At 40.2% G+C, this 16,731-nt stretch overlaps 1 protein-coding gene across 1 annotated transcript; it reads left to right on the top strand.

The window, feature by feature from the left end:
- Positions 1 to 1,979: 1,979 nt before the first annotated feature.
- Positions 1,980 to 13,818, top strand: BORCS7 (BLOC-1 related complex subunit 7). The gene is made up of 6 exons (XM_036827717.1): positions 1,980 to 2,629; positions 4,500 to 4,983; positions 10,625 to 10,687; positions 10,796 to 10,839; positions 12,130 to 12,150; positions 12,927 to 13,818. The coding sequence occupies exons 2-6, from the start codon at positions 4,846 to 4,848 to the stop codon at positions 12,976 to 12,978; spliced, it is 318 nt and encodes a 105-aa protein (XP_036683612.1). The 5' UTR covers positions 1,980 to 2,629; positions 4,500 to 4,845; the 3' UTR covers positions 12,979 to 13,818.
- The last annotated feature ends 2,913 nt before the right edge of the window (positions 13,819 to 16,731 follow it).

The raw sequence follows: 16,731 nt of genomic DNA, 5'->3' as shown, positions 1-16,731 counted from the left end.
GGTGACTGTTTTCAAGCCTCTGGAAAATTTTCAGTCACATGCACACCCCATAACCATCATTTTTAATGGTGTCTTCAGCTCAGTTTCAGTCACACTCACCTTACTCAGTCCCATCCGAGCACGCCCACGCTGAAGCCTCCCACTGTCATCCCAAGAAGACCCCTCTCTTTTCTATGATTTAGCGCACATCATACACTGCGATGTTGGGATCCCCTTCCTCAAGGGAAGGTCTCTTACTTCCCCCTCACATCTGGCACGGGCGGGTCTCAATGTTGTGGAACGGTGAATAAGCATTGTCTCCCCACCTCTGAGACACTGATTCATGTCCATCACTCTTTTCGCAGACTCGGCTGCAGATTCATATTGTCTCTGCAGCCTTCTCTGATGGAGGTGTTCTACACCAACCCTTCTGCTACAACCATCACCATCAAGCAGTTCTTCCTGCAACAGATACTCACTGAGCCTCTATCACAAGCCAGGCACTGCTCTCAGGCTGGAAATGAAGCAATGAACCAAACAGATAAAAATCCCTGCCCGCGTGGAGCGTACATTCTAATAGGGGGAAGTGGGGTGCCCTGGAAATCTCACGTTCAATTTGAACTTCATTATAATTTAGTTGTTTTGAGTCTATATCAAGTCAAGTGACTGTCTAGACTCCTGTCGGAGATATTCTGCAAAGACGGGTACCAACAACTCCTAAACCTGCAGACATGGGACTACTCTTCCTATCAAGAGGTAGACTCTCTTTCCTCTCTACCTGAACCTGAGCTGCCCTGTGACTTGATCAGCAGAATCATCAGAAGTGACTGCTGTGCCAGTTCTGGGCCTGGGCCCTAAGAGTCCTGACAGCTCCCACTGCCTGGGAAACCAGGTACCATGTAAAGAAGCTCAGCCTATCCTGCCAGAGAGAAGGCCGTGCGGAGAGAAGGCCCCGAGGATGAGAACCGTGGCACTCCGGGTGACAGCCAGCGTGAGGCCGCAGACACGTGAGTGAGGCCACCTCAGACCTTCCAGCCACCAAGTGAACGCAGCCCCGTGAGTGAGCCCAACAAACATCACTGGAGCAGAGATCACCACCCGTGATAAATTCCTGAACTTCCGCATCACGACCAATAAAATGGTGGTTGTTTTAAGCCACTAAATTTGGAGGGCCGGGAGGGGGAGTTGTTGTTAGGCAGCAACAACTTAGCCTTAACAAGACAGTGCTCTTAACCAGAGCCAGGGGTGGCATCTTCTGCATGTTTCTAAGCCTTCATTATGTCCATTATGGTTAGGCAAAAAGGAAATATCCAGTCAAAATCTGACGAGGGAATATTTATAAAACTAAATGGGGGAGGGGATTCTGGGAAGATGCCGCAGCATGAAGCACCAGGAATCTATCTCCCACCTAGACAACAACTGCATTGGTAGAATCTGTCTGATCCAACCATTTTGGAACTTTGAAGGCTTGCAACTTCCACGGGAAGACTTAGATGGTAAATTGTGGTGAATGTCAGTCAATTTTGGCTCTTAGCACAGTAGGAGCTACCCATCCTCCATCCCCAACCCCTTGGCAGACAACTGTGCATGTTTTCCTGGAACCACTGCCCACAGCTGTGGGAGCTAGGGTGGGCAAAAAGGACCCTGTCCTCCAAATATCGGCATCTCTGCTCTGAGTGCTGATGACTGCTTCTGATCACAGAGTGCAGATGAGAAGGTGGGCGGCCGTTGTTGTACCTTCCCCACATTGTCGCAGCCCCTTCACTTCTGGTTGAAGTGACTTCCAGGGGATTTAAAAGCCCAGAGCCCTTCTCCTCCCCTCCCTTCCACCCCCTGGTCGTTTTTGGGTTTTTTTTGGCCACGCCACGCAGCTTGTGGGATTTTAGTTCCCTGACCAGGGATTGAACTTGCATCCTCAGCAGTGAAAGAGTGGAGTCGTAACCACTGGACTGCTAGGGAATTCCCACCCCCTGGTCAGTTCTTACATTTCCCACTTTCTGGAGCCAGACATTAAGGACTGGGACATTCAAAAACAACTTCATGTATGGAGAAAATTAGAAAGTGACTGTGTGTGCCCAGGGAAAGGCTCAGAAAAGACTGGGAAGACCTTCAGTTTACACTTTGGCTGATCCTCAGCAAAGAGACCGCGTACAACAGTTAAAAACAAAAACAAACAATAAGGAAGACAAGCAAACCCTGAGAAAGGGGAAAATCTGCTTTCCAGAGTTATCACATTATTAAATTCAAAAGTCCAGTGTTCATAAAAAAAAATCACAAGGCATACAAAGGAACAGCAAAGTATGGCCCACTCAAAGGAATAAAACAAGTCAGTAGAAACTGTCCCTGAAAAAGACCTAATGTCTGATATACTAGACAAAGATTTCAAAGTAACTGTCTTAAAGATGCCCAAAAGACTAAAGGGAGATATGGAGAAAGTCAAGAAAATAATGTGTAAACAAAATGGAAATATCAATAAAGAGAAAACTTACAAAGAACCAAAAAGAAATTCTGGAGCTGAAAAGTATAATTGAAATGAAAAATTTATTAGAGAGATTCAGAGGAGATTTAAGCAGACAAAAGACTCAGTGAACTTGAAGATAGGACAATGGATAGACCCTGATTGCTTGGTTTGCAAAAGGGATTCACTGAGGTGAGTTGTCATTGACTGAACATATTTCAAACAAGTTCTGGTGGTATATTAGTTTTCTATTGTGTGTAACAATATTACCACAAATGTAGTGGTTTAAAACAACACATATTTATTATCTTATTATTTCTGTGGTCAGAATCCAAGAACAGCTTTTCTGAGCCATGTACTTAGAGTCTCAGAAGGCTGCAATCAAGGTGTGGGCCAGCTTCTCATCTGGAGGCTCGATAGGGGAAGGATCTGCTTCTCCACTTGCCTGGTTGTTAGGAGCAGTCAGTTCCTTTTGGTTGTTTGACTGAGAGCCTCATTTTTTTGCTGGCTGTCAGCTGGAGCTCAGCCCTCAGTGACTAGATGACACTTGTAGTTCCTTGCCACATGGAGTTGTCCAATATGGCCACTTGCTTCCTCACAGCTAGAAAGGGAGAGACTCCAGCAAGATGAGCCTTACAATCTTATGTAATGTAATCACATAATCACTTACATATAATCACATATCTCCCATCACCTACGCATATACTATTGGTTAGAAGCAAGTCACATGTCCCACCTACAAGTAAGAGAGGTGGAATACACAAGGGCGTGAACACCAGGAGATAGGAATCATGGAAGCCAGCTGTCAGTGGCCAGTCTGTCTACCACAGGTGGCTACTTGTTACCATGGCTCTACCATGGCTCAGTCTTTTCCTAAGTTTATGGGTGTGCAGCAACTGGAGTCTCTTACACTGCTGTTGGGAATGCAGTGGTAAACTTTGAGAAATGGTTTGGCAGTTTCTTGAAAAGTTAAAGACTTACCATATGACCCAGCCATTCCACTCCTAGATATTACTCAAGATGAATGTAAACAAACTCACATAAAGACTTGTATGTGAATGTTCATAGCAGCTTTATTCATAAAACCCCCAAATGGAAACAACCCAAGTGTCCATCAACAGGTGAGTGGATCGACAAAATGAGATATATCCATACAATGGACTATTTCTCAGCAATAAAAAAGGAACATACTAGTGATATACACAACTAAGTGAATGACTCTCAGAATGTTATGCTGAGAGAAAGAAGCCAGACCAAAAAAAGTACTTCCTGTATGATTCCATTTATATAAAATTCTAGAAACCCAAATTAATCTATAGTGCTAGAAAGCAGATCCCTTGTTGCCTGGAGTGAGGGATAGATGGACTACAAAGGGGCACTTGGAAACTTGTGGGGGTGATGAAAATGTTCTGTATCTTAATAGTGGTGGTAATTCACAGGTGTACACATCCGTCACACTCATCAAATTGTACGCTTTAAAAGAATGTAGTTATTGAACATAAATTATACCTCAATAAAGTTAAGAATAAGAATTAAATGAAAGAATCAGAGACATATGAATCTAGACACTTGGAAGAGAAAGTAATGTTGATACTGAGTATAGGTGATTTTAAACATAATTCGCCAATTTACCATTGTCATCTCTCTCGTGCATTAGCTAAAAAAAAAAAAAATAGAGCTACATGAAACACTTCAAATACTAATTCTTTTCAAGGTGATAATCAGTTTGCTTTAAATAGAACAAAGGGGTCATTTATCACTAAAAATTACTAGAGATGTAAAACATTTTTCATACCTATTGACTATCTCATTTACTTTTTTAACTGCCTGTTTGTGAACTTTGCCAATTTTTCTATTAGCTTGTTCTTCCCGGTTCTTCTGTTTGTTTACATGCCTCCTCAGCCTGGGAGCTCACTGGAGACAAGGACTGCATCTCTTCTCTTTCTTTACCTCAGCCCAGCAGTGTTTGGTATTTCGTTCATGAAATGTTTGCTATAATTGAATTGATCTTAATTCATTCTCATACACTTTGGAGAATTTAACCTTACTACGTGTTTTACAGATGAGGAACACAAGATGCTGCAGAAGCTGAATAATTTGCAGTCACACAACTAAACGGCAGAATTGGGACTGTAATCCAGGCCTTCTGATTTTAAACCATGGGTTTATTGAAATTGTATTCCATCCCCTCCATTGATGTTTGCCTGGGCCCTGTCTTCTTCAGTATATCAACTGAGTATTTTAAATGAATTTAAAGTTAGCAAAGCTCACCCTCCGCTACGCGCATGCGTCCCTTCCTTTTCCCATGGTAGGTGGAAAAAAAAAGACACCGCCTCCTTTCGCTTTGCTCATCTTTTGGCCCCTGCGACTCGCCATCGCCCGTGGGGAGGCGTTCACTGGTTGAAGTGATGGCGACTGGGACCCCAGATTCGCAAGCGCGATTCGGTCAGTCTGTGAAGGGGCTTCTCACGGAGAAGGTGAACACCTGTGGTACTGACGTGATCGCGCTCACCAAGCAGGTGCTGAAGGGCTCCCGGAGCTCCGAGGTGAGCTGGGAGTGGACTCTCCGGGCTTCATACCCGGAGACTCGACTTCCATAGCCGTGGGAAGAGGGTCGCGTTGCATCCTGGGAATTGTAGTCCGTGAACTAGTGGAGAAGTGAGAAGACCTCGTTCCGGAGGGCGCGTGTTGCATTCTGGGGTGTGTAGTCTCTTTGGGTAGGACTAGTGGTCCTGTGAGCTGGGGGGGAATGGAGGCGGGGTTGAGGGGGGGAAGAAACGAAATAATGGGAATCGGTGCTTCAAAGCAGAGATCGCCGCAGACGACGGATGAGATAGTGGTCCTAACGAGTTCCTCATTTGTTTCTCAGAGTTGTCTCTAGTGAAGATCTGTCTCTTTCGGCCCCTAAATTCCGCGTGTTTTTGCCCTCAATATTCCATATTCCTTCCACACTTTTATGCATCGTCTGTCCACAGATTTGTTCTTTTCTGACTTGTCTTTCTGGCCACATTCTTGGTTTTCTGTTTCTTAGATTAGCTTTCTCCTTTGCCGTGATTTTTCCCTCATCATCCTCTGGCTGATTCCGTGTCTGGGATTATTTGATAGCTTGTCACACCAGCAAGCTTTATATGTGTACACTGTCTCTCTCCAAAAAAGGACCTATCCATTGTACCCTGAGATATTCACCCAAGTGAAATGAAAATATATGTCCACACAAAGACTTGCACATGTTCATAGCACATTTATCCATAATAGCACCAAACTGGAGACAATCCAAATGCCCACGGGGCAGGTGATTGGACAAACAAAATGGGTCTAATGACCCAGGCTTTCAACTTCTAGGTTTTAACCAGGAGAAAAGAAAACATACACATCATGTTGTTACGTAAACCAGCTATGCACATAATGTATCATCTAAGATGTCCAGGTTTGGAGTCTTTAAAGTGGAAAACGTCTTGAATACACTTGTAAAACAATCTGGGGACAGAGTCTTTAGATTTCTATGACTTTCTCCTGTAGGCCATTGTCTTGCTCATAAGTAACTCAGTAGCAGTGTATCTTAGCTACTTATTTTCAAGAAGTATTTTTGATTTTCAAGTTAGTTTTCATAACAGTAGCACCTCTTTCTCTCCCACTCTTTTTTTACTCATGTTTCATCACTTTCTTATTATTTCATTGTTATGTAGTCGCATTAGCAAACATAATATGTTTGCAAGCCTTCACATTTGTGTATGAATGTTCAAAGCAGCTTTATTTGTATTAGTTTAAGGTCCAGTAGAATTATCCTTACAAAATTAGCTTTCATGTTATGTCCTTAGCTTCTATTGATAGTGGCTGCAAGAAACAGCTGAATGAAAAAAGTGTTTGCGTTTACCATAATACAATTGTTGAAGTCACTGATCTGATGATCCCAGATATGCTTTGTATGGGGTCCACATGGTATACTTATTTTAGGATTCAGTATCAGAGGAAAGTTTATCTTTTTTGAAGAATTGTTGTGTTGCCTTTTACCAAATAAGAATTACGCAACTTACTGTGTTTCACTTTTTGCTTTGGTTGCACAGAAGTTGCTTTGTCAGTTTTAGTGGTAGACATATCTGCTTCCTTCTCCTTTTCATGATTTTTAGATTCTATTTCACCTTTTCAAAAAAAAAAAATGTGTGTGTGTTTTATGTCGTTTAATTCATTAAGTCTTCACAATCACTAATAAAGGAGGTACTTCTCTTACAGAGAGGAATTTCGCTTGTCCAGGGGCCCACAGAGCTAGGATCACAGAGCTAGGATTCAAACCTAGGCAGACAGGTTCTAAGCCCACACTCTTTGACGTCACTTCTCATGGCCGCTAGCTGGATTAAGTGGCCAAAAAGCCACAGTGCCACCATTGACTGCCCTAATATGGCTTGCTGCTTCCCGTTCCTGCTCCTCGTGTATTTTCCATGAGGGCTTCTTCCGTAGTAGATTTAGACAGGGTGCTCAGTAAGCGGTGTGGATTGAGTTAAGCTGAAGCCAGTCCAACTTTCTGGGACAGAGTTGACACATATCTCAAGTCTAAACTTTTTCTTTTTTACTGGATCTCTTACATGACACTTACCACATACCATATTGTATTTTTCTGTAGTTATGTATTTTTGCCATTTCCTTTACTAGGCTCTGAGGTTATGGGAGTGTCTTACTGATTTTCAATCCTTCTTAGCCCACAGAGCATTGCTTCTCTCTTCAGCAGTCTCCAGATAGCTGTTTTGTTTGAGTAACTGACAATTTCCATGTATAAAACACTCATTTCACAGCATCCACTTGACACATATTTATAGAGTGTCTGCTATGTGCCAGGAACTGTTCTAGGTACAAGGGAGACGTTGGTACACAAAACTAAGTCCCCGTACTTAGAAAACTTCCATTTTAGTGAAGAGACAGACAAAAAAATGAAACACAAAAAAGATGGTAGTAAATGCTATGAAGAAAAATGAAGCTGGGAATAGAGAGTGCTGAAAGGGTTTTCCCTAAATAGGGTGGTCAGGGAAGGGCTCTCTGAGGCGGTAGCATTCGAGCAGACGCTTGAACGAAGTGAGGGAGCAAACCATATGGACATCTGGAGACAGAGAGTTCCACGTCGAGGACATGGCAAATGCAGAGGCCTTGAGATGGGAATGTACGTAAGGAATGCAGGGAGGCCAGTGTGACTGGAGCACAAAGTGAGGAAATCATACCAACTTATGTCCATGGCACAAAGAATGCTTGTGACTAATACGCTCCTCTCGTGCACACCTGCGCTTCTGCTCCTCCAGGTGAATTGTGTGCTTGGTAAGGGTTCGTTGTGTTTTTTTCCTAAACCTGTGTAAGGCACTTGTGCTTGCTATTGCAACTACATTGTTTCATGGAATGATATGGGAAATGATGAAATATGAGCGCAGAAAAAAAGAGGGTTGCTGTTGCTATGAAAACTAAGTTGAAAATCAGCAATACTTGTTGAAGAGAAGTACCAAGACAAACTGGTATTGAGTTAATTATGAGCAAGACAGTGGTCCAAGCCTTGGAGGAAGTTCATAGAAATCTAAAAAGATTCTGTACTCAGGTGGTTTTACAGGTGTATTTGAGATGTTCCACTTTAAGGAAACTGAAACTGGAAATCTTAGGAGATATGTTACGTGTGTGGTTGGTTTATGTAAGAAAATGATGCACAATGTCAGTGACTACATCTGTCATCACAGAAAAGGCCTTGGCCCTATATTCCAATAGCCCCTGCATTCCAGGCCATCACAAGTCCCCTCAAGCCTATCTTCTAAATACCTCTCAAGCCCCCCGTGCCCCCTTTTTTAACTGCCACTTCTGTGGTTCAGGTGACTCTCATTGCTCGCCTGGAATACTGCAGTGTTCTCCTAACCAGTCTCTCTGCCTTTAGTCCCCTGTCTAGTCCATCCTGTTTACCACATTCTAAAACAGTAAATCTGATCATGCCACTTTTTTGTAACATTATATTACTTCGGAATTCTAAACACCAGCCGTTAGGTCTCAGCTTAGAAGTCACTTCTTTTAGGAAGCCTTCCCTGAGCACCTACCCAGTAATGGGTTAATCACTCCTGCCTCCTGAACTCTCAGGGCATTCAGTGCTTGCCCCTCAGCACTTACCACAAGGTATTGTAGTACCTTTGTCTTCTTTGTCATCCCAGCCTGTGAGCCCTGTAAGGATGGGGGCTATGTCTCTTACTGGCTCATAAGCACTTAGTAACTATTTGTTGACTGAATGAGGAAGATTTCGTTAGAACTCTTTCTTTTCTGCCATCGGTTTGTCAGTCACCATCCATAGGAGTTTGGAGTTTGTCACTTAAAAGTGGCCACAAGGAGGGAACAGGAACTCTCATACCTGGTGGGTGGGAATGCAAAATGGTATAACCTTAATGGGGGGTGGGTGGCAATATGTAGCAAAATTAAAACCCTCTGATCCAGCAGTCACAATCAAGATTCTGAGTCTATCCAAAGACATGCTGGCAAAAAGATACAAAGAACTATGAGGTATTTTTTGTAGCACTACTTACAATAGCAAAAGACTGGAAACAGCCCCAAAGTCTTTAGCGGAGGACTGGTTGAATAATCTTATGAGACATCTATTCAGTGGAGTGCTCAGCAGCCCGGAAAGAACAAGGTGGAGATTCAGTATATACTGCTGCAGATCCATCTCTGTATATATTGTCAAGTGAAGATAGCAGGGTGCAGAAGAGTGCATATGGTAGGTTACATTTTATGTAAAGGGGGCAGAATATATACATATGTCCATTGTTTGTAAAGGAACAATGGAAAGATAAACCAAAAACTAATTTAAAAAATATTTATGCATAGGGGAGAGATACCGGGGAGGGGAAGAGGCTGGATAGGTCGTATTTTATTGTTTTGCCTTTAGAAGCATGTAAAGTTTTATTTTTTTATTTTTTATTTTTTATACATTTATTTTTATTTATTTATTTTTGGCTGCGTTGGGTCCTTTGTTGCTGTGCGCGGCCTTTCTCTAGTTGTGGCGAGCGGGGGCTACTCTTGGTTGCGGTGTGCGTGCTTCTCATTGAGGTGGCTTCTCTTGTTGCGGAGCACGGGCTCTAGGCGCGTGGGCTTCAGTAGTTGTGGCATGAGGGCTCAGTAGTTGTGGCACATGGGTTTAGTTGCTCCACGGCATGTGGGATCTTCCAAGACCAGGGCTCGAACCCATGTCCCCTGCATTGGCAGGCAGATTCTCAACCACTGCGCCACCAGGGAAGTCCCAAGTTTTATTAATTTTTAAAGTTAAAAAGAAAAATAAAAGTTGCTGTGAGGGAAGGAATCTGGAGGCTGGAGCAGTGCTGGTGTCCTGGTTAATTTGAAGTCATCTGTCCCCCTTTCACCAGAATCTCTCTGACCCAAGGGAACAGGGAGGGTTGGTAGGACACACATAACAGTAGCTCCCTTTACATGGTTGGACTGCATGTCTGCCAGGAACAGGGTGCCACAGGAGGCCAGAAACCTCTGTTGATCTCTTCTTGCCTCTCTGTGAGGAGGCAGATCTGCTGACCGCAGGCCACCCAGCTGAAACAGAGCTCACTCAGCCTTTCTCTCTTGGCCTCAGGGCCCAGCTATCAGTGAACTCATTAAAGTCTGCTGCCGCACTTCTTTCTTTTCTCTTCCCCAGCTCCATCTGGCCATCCTTTACACATGGTTTCCCACTTTAAAGCCCAAGCTTCTCCCCAGGCTTTTTTACCCGCTCTGTGTCTCTCATTCCATTTCTCAACAGCTACATTCCTTCTGTCCTTTAATAGCCCTATCCTAACTCCTGCCCTCTCACTCCTCTCAAACCACCCCAAATCTCAAGTTTGCCTTTAAAGAATCAGAAGTTAGGTTCTCACTGGGTTTGTGGAGCCAGAGTTTGTTTTCGCAGACTTTGCCTCTCAGCACTTGATTAATAAACTCAGCAGTTATGGAGGACTTGATTTCTCAGGCTGTGGCCTTCAGAACAGATGTCGAGCCCATGCCAGAACTGCCGTAGTGACAATGAAATGGATTTTCAACATGAACAAATGGGAAATTATCCTCCTTTACATTTGGAGGGTTTATATTTGTATGGGGTGGGGGGTGGGCATGGAGAAGGGGTGGTGGTAGAACAGCTGCAGAGAAGATTACAGGAAGTTTGGAAGTTTTGATTATTACCATTTTATTTTTGTCTTCCAGCTGCTAGGTCAGGCCGCTCGAAACATGGTACTACAGGAAGATGCCATCTTACACTCAGAAGATGTAAGAAACAATTTCTGTTATGATTTGGGTTTTATATGCACAGTTTGTGTGGCTTCAGGGAAGTGGAATGTTCTATTTCTCTGTTTTTCTTTTCTTTTTTTAATGCAGAGTTTAAGAAAAATGGCAATAATAACGACACATCTTCAATACCAGTGAGTATGTCCTCTCCAGTGCCTACTGTACTTACTAAGCAATCATTTTCTGCAGGCTGTTTCTTGTGGCCTTTGTGCTTCAGCACATTTTCCTGTGGAGGCAGGAGCTGGGAGTAAAGGAGGGGTTAGTCAAGGATGTGTTCCCTCTGGAAGAGATGCTTGAGACTACAGAAGAAGTTGGGGTATGGGGTGTGATCAGAGTGGGGACCACCTTTGTGAACCTCTCTGATAATTTGAGGGCTTCTCAGAAGGAGAGACTGCAAACCCCATAAGGGCAGGGCCTATCCAGGACCACACGCATGCACAGCGCTTGGCACCCAGTAGGCACTTAACCAGTATCTGTCCACTGTCTGTGCCTGAGGTCTTTCCTGGAGCGTCTGCACCTTCCCTGGAGAATCGAGTATAACTATGTTCTTTATGTTACATTCCCATATATAACCCAGCCCTAACTACGTATAAATCATCCAGAAGATTTTGAAATATAGAGACCCCTTTTGGACAAAATTATAATTTAATTAACTTTTCATCTTATTTCATTTTTTTTTTTTTTTTAAGGGGAACGCTATTTATTTATTTATTTTTTTGACTGTGTTGGGTCTTCGTTTCTGTGCAAGGGCTTTCTCTAGTTGCGGCGAGCGGGGGCCACTCTTCATCGCGGTGCGCAGGCCTCTCACTGTCGCGGCCTCTCTTGTTGCGGAGCACAAGCTCCAGGCGCGCAGGCTCAGTAGTTGTGGCTCACGGGCCTAGTTGCTCCACGGCATGTGGGATCTTCCCAGACCAGGGCTCGAACCCGTGTCCCCTGCATTGGCAGGCAGATTCTCAACCACTGCGCCACCAGGGAAGCCCCATCTTATTTCATTTTGCTTTTTATTTTATGTAGTTGACATTATACTTATGTACCTATTAGAAATATCTGATTGGGAATTTAACTCTTGATATTTAAATAGTTAAATGTTCATTTTTTGGGGTGTGTACATATCAGGTATGTGACCATTTGGCTCCACATACCCAGACTGAATTTGAGCCATACTTGTAGTTTGTTAGACCACATCCCTCACTCTGATAGAATATTATTACATCTTTAGGTTTAGAACCATCTTTTCAGCAACTCTGCACTCAGATATTGAACCCCTGTTCAATAGCACAATCTTAGGATAGAATGGACAGAAATATAAAATGTGACAAGCTGGAAATTTGTCCTGCCTATATATACATATCTGACCAAAAATAACTTTTACTAGTTTGCTGCATTTTCTTATGTTTATTTTCCTCTTTCCTTTTCTGATTTAGGCAAGAAGCTATTCAGAAGAAGTAAGTAACCCCAAAGGTAGAGGAGTGGGGGGCCAACTAACTGTAGCAGGCTGGGGGGAATTATGCTGCTGGGCCTAGGATCAGTACAAAACTCTGGTTCACAGAGGCCCTTAAATTGCCATGTGTTCTAGGATAGCTCATTGGGAATATAAAGAATATTTCAAAGGCATGCAGTAAGTCAGTTCACTGCTAGCAAAGGCTTTCTAAAAGTTATAGGGTGTAGTGACCAACCTTGAGGGTAGAAAACCTTTTACATTGGTAATATTCATTAAGTAAAGTAAATGTGCTAAAGTCATTGAACAGCCTTGTTTTTGTTTTAAGTAGATTAAATCTGTCCCTTGCAATGTTGTTTACACTACTAGTTGGCTTTACAGAGCTTTTCTTCATAGTTTAAACATGTCTGGGACCCTAGTGGACCAGTAGAAATTTTGATTTAGTTCAACAGAACTATGCATATAATATACTTTGCGCAAATCATTTGCACAATGAGATGTCTTTTTTTTTTTTAACATTGATCGCTTTTTTTTTTTTTTTTTTAGTATCTAGTCCTCCATTTTTTCTAGGGAGAACATATGAAATTGGACTTGCAGGGACAGGAAACCATTGCATACAAAGAATGTAGAGGAATACCCCTATCTCTGCATCCAACCATGGATCTGACCCCATCAATAGCCCCCACATTTAAAGCCAAAAGAAAGTATGATTGCATAGAGAGGGTTGCTATGACAATGAGATGCTCATTCTAGATAAACCTTTTTCTCTATTCTAATTTGTAGTGTTGAGCAGTCATCAAATCTACAGGACCAGTTAAATCATCTGTTGAAGTAGAACGTGTTATGAGAGGGCAAAAGCACTTTGCCTGACACTGAGGAGTAAATATCTTACATAACCACTGTGCTATGGGTTTGATTTTCCATTTTCTTCTTCAGAAGTTAAGTTAGAATAAGATCTGTGATGATGAACAGTTTCTCCTGAAAGGAAGTTAAGTGATTGAATTTTGAAAGCACTTTTTGAATCAAACCAACCCATGCTCTTATTGAATTTTTAAGTTGCTCTGTTAATTTGATATTAAAGCAAAATTAAAAGATGTCTTAGTTTTTCTCATAGAACTTTAATATGTCAAAAGCCATATTGTCTAAATGTGTTTCTTAAGCAAATACTGAGTAGTGTTTTAAATTCAGACTTAGAGCTTCTATTGTGAATGTATAAGAATGATTAATATTGTTTTTAAAGACTATTTTTTCTTTTAATCATACATTCAGGAAATATTTTAATTTCATGGTCACAGAATGGTGATTAGGTAATACCTGTTGTTTTCTTTTCTTTTCTAGTACCTAAGAGGAGATAGTTATTTTATTTGTTGTAGCAAATTCCTACATGAAAATTAGGCAAATGGTATCATATCTGGCCAGCTGCAACCTCCTGCCTTGACCTTCATTCCTAGGGTTTCTTTGTTGTTGTGACTCTTGATTAAGTGGCCTTGGGTTCATTTTGTAATTTTGCTAGTCATCAGCAAATTCACTTGTATGACATTATTGCCAAGTGAGAATGCAGTTGAGTTACTGTGATTCCGGTATAGGGTTGTGCCATGTAGAAAACCTTATGTTTATAGACATTTACCTATGTTCATTGAATTTATCTCATTAAATGTCATTACTGTTGTCTGTTGTCAAGTCTGAATGTCTATGCTTTATTTGAATTTAAAATGGGACTTCCAACCTGTTTTAGCTCAGTTCTTAATTCACTAAGGTATTGGGAGAAAGCTGACATAAGAAAATGGTGTTTTTACTGAAAGAAAAAAAGCAAATATGAGTCCAATTTAATTCATATTCTATATCATCAAGTTGACTAATCATATCAGATTACATTTATTCCTCATTTTATATATATATACATTAACTTAAAGTAAAAAAACAGTATGAAGGAATTCACTTATACATTCATTCTATAAATGTTTATTACAATTATTAAATGTAAACAGGCTCAATTTACCTTAAAAAGAAGGCTTGCAAACTTACAGCAATTGTCATATTAGTAGTTAAACATTTGATGTTACTATCGCAGTTTCTATTCAACATTTTGCTGGAAGCCACACCTGGTGCAGAAATTAAAATTAAATGTAACTATTAGCAAGGAAGAGACAAAATTGTTATCATAGGGTAGGATTATCTACTTAGAAAATCCAAGGACTGATTTTTTTTAAAAAGTCACCAGTTGAGAAAACCAAACAAAGTTTAACCGTCCAAGTATACACAAAGCAAAGAAATATTTAAGATGAAAAACAATTAAAGTATGGTCTATATTTCTTCCTCATGCTGGAACAAATATTAAAGAAGCAGTGACTGCTTATGTTATATCTGATAAAATAAATTTCACAATCAAAATTTGAATGGTAAATAAAGATGAAATTTACATTAAATAATGAAAACCTAGTAGTACTGATTTAGTCATTTTAAAGAACATAATGCCAAAATACATGAAAGAAAAGTAGACAGAAATGTGAGAGCAGGCAGAAATGTATACATACTTTGATAGTTTGTTTCTTATAGAAATAGGTTAATATGGAGACAAAAGATGCTTCTCTAAAATAACATCTGTGTTGTAGAGGATATGTTGGAGGATAATTTCAAAATAATGAAAATTCAAATCTATGCAAGCAAATTTTTTTGATGATACCCAAGCAGTACTATAAAGAAAAAAATCATGCTTTAAATCTCTGTATTAGGGATAAGGCATAAGTAAATGTTTTCTTTTTTTTTTTTAAGGAGTTTGTGGTTAGAATTTAGAAAGAGAACAAAAGAAATCAAAGTGGAATAAGAAAACCAAGCATGAATGACAAAAATCAGAAAAATATATGAAACCATTAATTGGTTCTTACAGATTAAATTGGTAAAATGTCAGCTCAATCGTAAAAGTACAAATTAGTAAATTTATAATTGAATAGGAGATATATAAAATAAATCAATTAGATTTGGAAAGAGATCTGTCAGCTTGATGCTAAAAATTTAATTACTAATATCAAAATATCTGGCTCCTTATAATGATATAATATGATAAAACTGACATTTAAAAGAGAATATGTCCAGACTGGTTATGAGAAATAATCCATAAATTGTCAAAAATAACCAATTAAAATGTCATCTGCTTGTGATGGCTGTCCTGAGACTTTTCCAAAGTATCAAATAACAAATCATTTCCATATACTCCCAAAGTATAGAAAATGATAGCAAGATACCAGTTCCTTTGCTGAAGTAAATGTAATTTTCATTAAAAAAAATAAAAAGCAAGATAATATAAAGACATTTAGGAGATTCTTATTTATGAACATAGATGGAAAAATCCTAATAAAATCTCAGAAAATTGAATAGAGAAATATTTGGAAGAACTGCTAAAATAATTCTAGAGTTACAAAGTTCATATAACAGCTGCAGAACACATTACACTAATAAAAAACAATAAAATCATACATCACTGTAATATATACCAAAAAGGCATCTGAAAAAGTTCAACGTCTATTTCTAATTAAACTTAAAAAAAAAAATCTCTCTAAAAGTATGTTTTAGAAGAAAGAATAATAGAACCCCAGAATATTAGAGCTGTATGGGGCCTCACAAGTGATTAAATTCTAGCCCCATGTTTTACAGATGAAAAACATAGCCAGGGAGATTAAATGACTTATCCAAGGTCACTGAACTTGATGGTAGGTCTTCTGACTACTAGTCTAGCTTGCTATTATCTGTTACTTTTCTTATAAATAGAAACAAGGGTGCTTCCTGTCATTTCTAGTATTTAGCATCATAAAAAAGAAAAGGAGGTAATTGAATCCAATCCATTTACCCCTGCTACTTCATCTCTGGTAAGTAACCAGTTGGTCATCTAGCTTCTGCTTGAATACTTCTAATGTTTGGAGAATCCTTTACTTAGTGGTGGTGGCCATTTTGGAAAGCTCTACTTGAAAGGTGGTTTTGTGTACTGAACCAAAAATCTGCCTTTCTGGACCATCCTGGAATTGTCAGACCAGTAGCTTCCAAGGTGGGATGTGTGGAGGTATGCACAAGGCCATCCTTTGAGGTAAGGGAAGAAAATATCTGTGTATATTTATTTTTTATCTTAAAAAGAAAATTAGCTTTTTGCTAATATTTAAAATATGGCTTGATACGAGATCTCTGACTTGGCCTACATAGCATACCTATCATTTAGCAGGGATGATATTAAAAACAAAAAATTCTGTGGCTGAAGCACTGACCAATCAGAATGAATGATGGTCACAAGCAGTCTGGTCCAAAATCAGCCCTGCACACTAGATACCTGAGGGAAAACTGGGAATAACTAAATGTAAGTTGATGGTGGTTTGTTTTATTGCAGTTTATCTGTGTGTGGTTAAGTGGATTTAAGGCTTATCAAATGATTCTTGTGAATAACCACAAATTGAAGATAATATAATAAAACAAGCACAAGTGAACAAGTGGAAAATGATAGAGCCTTTTCCTTAACCTCCCACTAATCTGTCCTTTCAAGATAAAGTTACCATTTTAACAATGAGTGAGAAAGTGACAACTTTTCTAAAGGAACTAATTTTAT

This window comes from Balaenoptera musculus, chromosome 16 (genome assembly GCF_009873245.2).
Source record: "Balaenoptera musculus isolate JJ_BM4_2016_0621 chromosome 16, mBalMus1.pri.v3, whole genome shotgun sequence".
In the NCBI taxonomy this organism is placed as follows: domain Eukaryota; kingdom Metazoa; phylum Chordata; class Mammalia; order Artiodactyla; family Balaenopteridae; genus Balaenoptera; species Balaenoptera musculus.
The sequence above is the reverse complement of the archived record's forward strand: the minus strand, read 5'-3'. Positions and strand labels throughout refer to the sequence as shown.

What these genes read in the sequence shown, in the direction of transcription:
- BORCS7 (XM_036827717.1), top strand. Translation starts at nt 4,846, where the DNA reads ATGGCGACTGGGACCCCAGATTCGCAAGCGCGATTCGGTCAGTCTGTG. An exon ending in CCATCTTACACTCAGAAGAT is followed by an intron (nt 10,688 to 10,795) that starts GTAAGAAACAAT and finishes TTTTTAATGCAG; the next exon opens with AGTTTAAGAAAAATGGCAAT. An exon ending in CAAGAAGCTATTCAGAAGAA is followed by an intron (nt 12,151 to 12,926) that starts GTAAGTAACCCC and finishes TCTAATTTGTAG; the next exon opens with TGTTGAGCAGTCATCAAATC.